This window comes from Entelurus aequoreus, linkage group LG01 (genome assembly GCF_033978785.1).
Source record: "Entelurus aequoreus isolate RoL-2023_Sb linkage group LG01, RoL_Eaeq_v1.1, whole genome shotgun sequence".
Taxonomy (NCBI): Eukaryota; Metazoa; Chordata; class Actinopteri; order Syngnathiformes; family Syngnathidae; genus Entelurus; species Entelurus aequoreus.
In genome coordinates this window covers 720,345-726,344 of record NC_084731.1, presented here as the reverse complement: position 1 = coordinate 726,344, position 6,000 = coordinate 720,345, and the positions used below count along the sequence as shown (strand labels likewise).

Below are 6,000 nucleotides of genomic sequence, written 5' to 3'. Positions count from 1 at the left end.
GCTCAGTCAAAAAACAGTAGTAGTTTTTTTCAATTTACAGTAATATGCTGTAAAGAATGTAAAATGTATTGTCATTTTTATTAATTTAATGGGTAGTTTGCTGTAAATTTAAGTATTTTTATTTAGACAAAAACATGTTTGGAAAGTATGATAATATACTGTAATATTTTTCTCAATATTGGATACTATTAAAGTTGAAAAGGTATGACATTTAAAGCAGTACATATATTTTTTCTGTCAAAAAACCCCAATCCCAAAATATGAAGTACTTTATTGACACATGTCATTTCCAGATGTTTGTGGGCCAGATCTGAGTTTGACAGCTGTGGTTTGTGACAAAAAGCCAAAAGACCTGATTATTACAAGACCTGTGACCTGACCTTACATTTAGAAGAGGCTGAGCTGAGGCCTCTTCTATCATCAAGTAAACGCTGCAGTACGGACATAACCATATTTGATGATAAACTATTTGAAACCTTGACAAACAAGTCTAAGGTCATAAAAGCGGTCTTTGAAGGCTTTGTTGGCAGTTGCTGCAGTAAAGCAGGAAGTGTCAGCCAAGTCTTATCAGCAGAAGGTCTGTTCATGCGTGAAAGAAGGACGTAAGAATCACATGTGGAATGTCTCTACAAAACCATTACTTCCATCTTTTTTCAAGCAATGTGTGACATGTCAGCAGGAAGTTCATCCTTCACACAATTCTTCTTTTCACTTGCCTCCCTCACAAATGGATGGACTTCCATTATATTTGTTGCTCTTTGCCCCGAGACACCTGCCAGGCTGTGAATAATTACACGCAGCAGTGAACTTGCCGTGTCAGGATTCAAAGTTCACATGAGGTGCTTGTTTTTGGTGGCTTAGTAGCTGCGTCACTGGTGGGTGTTTTGGGCTTGGAGAGGCGGAGAAAACATCACACACCCCTTTTGCAGTTCTGGCAACTGAAATTAGACCTGAGAGAAAAGAGAAGTCTCTCGCAGTGAGGGAAGTGGACACAAACATGGAGGTCAGCCACACTTGGGATGATGAGCTCGTTTTCTTTGTTAACGGGAAGAAGGTAAGCCTACTAATTGACCTTCATCATGTTTAATAGCTCATCAACATGAAATATTATCAATGTGATCATTAGAAATATAGACAAGTGTACGCAGTGATGATGTTTTGATACTGGCATAGTGAGGAAGATGTTTTGATACTGGCATAGTGAGGAAGATGTTTTGATACTGGCATAGTGAGGAAGATGTTTTGATACTGGCATAGTGAGGAAGATGTTTTGATACTGGCATAGTGAGGAAGATGTTTTGATACTGGCGTAGTGAGGAAGATGTTTTGATACTGGCATAGTGAAGAAGATGTTTTGATACTGGCATAGTGAGGAAGACACAGGCTTGCAGCTGGACTTGACTAACTTATATGGTGAAATGTGCGGACGATACCGTGCTCCTAAGCCTTCTACACAAGGATACGGACCCCTCTGTGTACCAAGACCAGATAGACCAATTTATTAGGTGGTGTGATACCAACTATCTTATTTTAAATGTGACCAAGACACAGGAAATGGTTTTGGATCCGAGGAAAGTGACTGACCATGAGCCAGTGGTCATCAAAAAGCAGGAAATCACCCAGGTATCCTCATATAAATATTTAAGGATTCATATTGATAATCTTGGAAGACACATATTGACAAACTGTGCAATAGACTGCAACAGAGGCTATATTTTTTGCGAAGATTAAGATTGTACGGCGTAAGCCGCCACATCATGATGATTGTCTACCGTGCCATTGTAGAGAGCATCATTAGATACGGGATCACCTCCTGGTTTGGCAACCTAACCATTAAGCTAAAAAGCAAACTGGCCGGCATGCATAAAACGGCAATGAAAATCGTAGGGAGGAAAGAATATGAGCCTATACAGAGCATCTATGAGCAGGCAGTTAGGAAAAAAGCTAAGAAAATGATTTCCAACTCACAACAGCCACTCTTCCCTGAATATAGAACCCTGCCATCAGGGAGAAGACTCCGGGTCCCACTATGCAAATCTAACCACCTTAAATGATCATTTGTCCCAGCCTCCATTAAGCTGACCAACAAGGTGCAATAGAATGTTAATACATAGGTTAGCACTTTTTTAGCACATGGCACTTTAGAACTAAGCACTTTAGCACATAGCATTTGATCTATGAGCTCTAGTGCAAAGCACACTGGTACTTTATCTTTATCTCCATACTGTAGATTTGATGCCTACATCAAAGTGCCACCTATGTCTATCAAGCTCCATGTTCTGATGTTTAAATGTTAGTTGTCTGCTTGTAGTTGTGTCTGCGCTTGTGTTTTTGTTCTGTTGTTTTTGTGTATGTTAAGAAAGCAATGATGCACTGTGCCCAAGACAAATTTCCCCGCGGGGACAATAAAGTTGAACCTTGAACTTGGGAAATAGATCTACTTAGTCTAGTCTACTTTATGTACAGTACAGGACAAACCTTTGGCTTCACACCTCCTCATTTAAACTTAATTTTCATGACTATTTACATTCTACAAACCCCGTTTCCATATGAGTTGGGAAATGGTGTTAGATGTAAATATAAACAGAATACAATGATTTGCAAATCCTTTCCAAGCCATATTCAGTTGAATATGCTACAAAGACAACATATTTCATGTTCAAACTCATAAACTTTATTTTTTTTAATGCAAATAATAATTAACTTAGAATTTCATGGCTGCAACACGTGCCAAAGTAGTTGTGAAAGGGCATGTTCACCACTGTGTTACATGGCCTTTCTTTTTAACAACACTCAGTAAACGATTGGGAACTGAGGAAACTAATTGTTGAAGCTTTGAAAGTGGAATTCTTTCCCATTCTTGTTTTATGTAGAGCTTCAGTGGTTCAACAGTCCGGGGTCTCTGCTGTCCTATTTTACGCTTCATAATGCCAAACACATTTTCAATGGGAGACAGGTCTGGACTGCAGGCGGGCCAGGAAAGTACCCGCACTTTTTTTTTTTTTTAACGAAGCCACGCTGTTGTAACACGTGCTGAATGTGGCTTGGCATTGTCTTGCTGAAATAAGCAGGGGCGTCCATGGTAACATTGCTTGGATGGCAACATATGTTGCTCCAAAAGCTGTATGTACCTTTCAGCATTAATGGTGCCTTCACAGATGTGCAAGTTACCCATGTCTTGGGCACTAATACACCCCCATACCATCACACATGCTGCCTTTTACACTTTCACCCTAGAACAATCCGGATGGTTCTTTTCCTCTTTGGTCCGGAGGACACGACGTCCACAGTTTCCAAAAAAAATTTGAAATGTGGACTCGTCAGACCACAGAACACTTTTCCACTTTGTATCAGTCCATCTTAGATGAGCTCAGGCCCAGCGAAGCCAAAGACGTTTCTGGGTGTTGTTGATAAACGGTTTTCGCCTTGCATAGGAGAGTTTTAACTTGCACTTACACATGTAGCGACCAACTGTAGTTACTGACAGTGGGTTTCTGAAGTGTTCCTGAGCCCATGTGGTGATATCCTTTAGAGATTGATGTCGGTTTTTGATGCAGTGCCGTCTGAGGGATGGAAGGTCACGCTCATTCAATGTTGGTTTCCGGCCATGCTGCTTACGTGCAGTGATTTCTCCAGATTCTCTGAACCCTTTGATGATATTATGGAGCGTAGATGTTGAAATCCCTAAATTTCTTGCAATTGCACTTTGAGAAAGGTTGTTCTTAAACTGTTTGACTATTTGCTCACGCAGTTGTGGACAAAGTGGTGTACCTCGCCCCATCCTTTCTGGTGAAACACTGAGCATTTTTTGGGAAGCTACTTTTATAGCCAATCATGGCACCCACCTGTTCCCAATTAGCCTGCACACCTGTGGGATGTTCCAAATAAGTGTTTGATGAGCATTCCTCAACTTTATCAGTATTTATTGCCACCTTTCACAACTACTTTGGCACGTGTTGCTGCCATCAAATTATAAAGTTAATGATTATTTGCAAAAAAAAAAAAGTTTATGAGTTTGAACATGAAATATGTTGTCTTTGTAGCATATTCAACTAAATATGGCTTGAAAAGGATTTGCAAATCATTGTATTCTGTTTATATTTACATCTAACACCATTTCCCAACTCATATGGAAACAGGGTTTGTAGATTGTCACATCAAAACTATGAACACATGAGGAGTTATGTACTTAACACAAAAAGGTGAAATAACATGTTTTATATTCTAGTTTCAAAATAGCCACCCTTTGCTCTGATTACTGCTTTGCACACTCTTGGCATTCTCTCCATGAGCTTCAAGAGGTAGTCACCTGAAGTGGTTTTCACTTTACAGTTGTGCATGTGTTCATTCCTAGTTTTGATGTGACAATCTACAATGTAAATAGTCATGAAGATAAAGAAAACTTGGCCTGTCCTGTATATGTTATACTTTATGTACATAATTAAACAGAGCAAATGTTGTTATTCCTGTAATGTATTGATATGCCATCACCATGCAGCATAAAGGACTTGGTTATGTTTTTCAGGTGGTGGAGACAAACCCAGATCCTGACATGACATTACTCACCTACCTGAGGACGAAAGGTAAGCCATACACAACGTAACATTTCAAACTTGTTTTCATTGAGGGCCACATGGCAGTAATGGCTGCCTTCAGAGGGCTGCTTTTTTAGAATTAATTGAATTTATGCATGCGTGTAACAACCTGTGATTAATCAAAATTCTAAATGATCTGATTTAAAAAAAAATATATATATATAATTTGACTGCATTGATATGAATGTGTAGCAGTAATCACCTTTGCCTATGCACTCCATTATTACATTGTTTCATCTTATCTTTACTAACATATTCTTGTAATACACTATATAATAATGTCATATTTGGCATGATTACCGTATATTCCGGACTATAAGCCGCACCAGCTAAATTTAGGGGAAAATACAGATTGCTCCATATATAAGCCGCACCCGACTATAAGCCGCAGGGTTTTGATGTGTAATTACCGTAGTATATAGGGCAGGGGTCACCAACCTTTTTGAAAGCAAGAGCTACTTCTTGGGTAGTGATTAATGCGAAGGGCTACCAGTTTGATACACACTTAAATAAATTGCCAGAATTAGCCTATTTGCTCAATTTACCCTTAACTCTATGTTATTATTAATAATTAATGATATTTACACTTAATTGAACGGTTTAAAAGAGGAGAAAACACAAAAAAAATGACAATTAAATTTTGAAACATAGTTTATCTTCAATTCCGACTCTTTAAAATTCAAAATTCAACTGAAAAAAAGAAGAGAAAAACTTAAAAAAATAATTTATGAAACATCATTAGTAATTTTTCCTGATTAACATTAATTTTAGAATTTTGATGACATGTTTTAAATAAGTTAAAATCCAATCTACACTTCGTTAGAATATAGAAAAACAAATTGGACCAAGCTATATTTCTAACAAAGACAAATCATTATTTCTTCTAGATTTTCCAGAACAAAATTTTTAAAAGAAATTCAAAATACTTTGAAATAAGATTTAAATTTGATTCTACAGATTTTCTAGATTTGCCAGAATAATTTTTTTGAATTTTAATCATAATAAGTTTGAAGAAATATTTCACAAATATTCTTCGTTGAAAAAACAGAAGCTAAAATGAAGAATTAAATTAAAATGTATTTATTATTCTTTACAATAAAAAAAATAAATTTACTTGAACATTGATTTAAATTGTCAGGAAAGAAGAGGAAGGAATTTAAAAGGTAAAAAGGTATATGTGTTTAAAAATCCTAAAATCATTTTTAAGGTTGTATTTTTTCCCTAAAATTGTCTTTCTGAAAGTTATAAGAAGCAAAGTAAAAAAATTAATGAATTTATTCAAACAAGTGAAGACCAAGTCTTTAAATATTTTCTTGGATTTTCAAATTCTATTTGAGTTTTGTCTCTCTTAGAATTAAAAATGTCGGGCAAAGCGAGACCAGCTTGCTAGTAAATAAATACAATT

The 6,000-nt window shown here is 36.8% G+C and overlaps 1 protein-coding gene across 2 annotated transcripts in view; it reads left to right on the top strand.

Annotated features, from left to right (window-relative positions):
- Positions 1 to 891: 891 nt before the first annotated feature.
- The window catches only part of xdh (xanthine dehydrogenase), a 73,378-nt gene continuing 68,269 nt past the window's right edge, over positions 892 to 6,000 (top strand). The window contains exons 1-2 of one of the 2 annotated variants that reach the window (XM_062041588.1): positions 892 to 1,054; positions 4,526 to 4,583. In XM_062041588.1, the coding sequence (XP_061897572.1) occupies positions 998 to 1,054; positions 4,526 to 4,583 (115 nt within the window). In that variant the 5' untranslated portion in view covers positions 892 to 997. The remainder of the gene's footprint in view (positions 1,055 to 4,525; positions 4,584 to 6,000) is intronic. The other variant, XM_062041597.1, reaches the window with a different exon arrangement.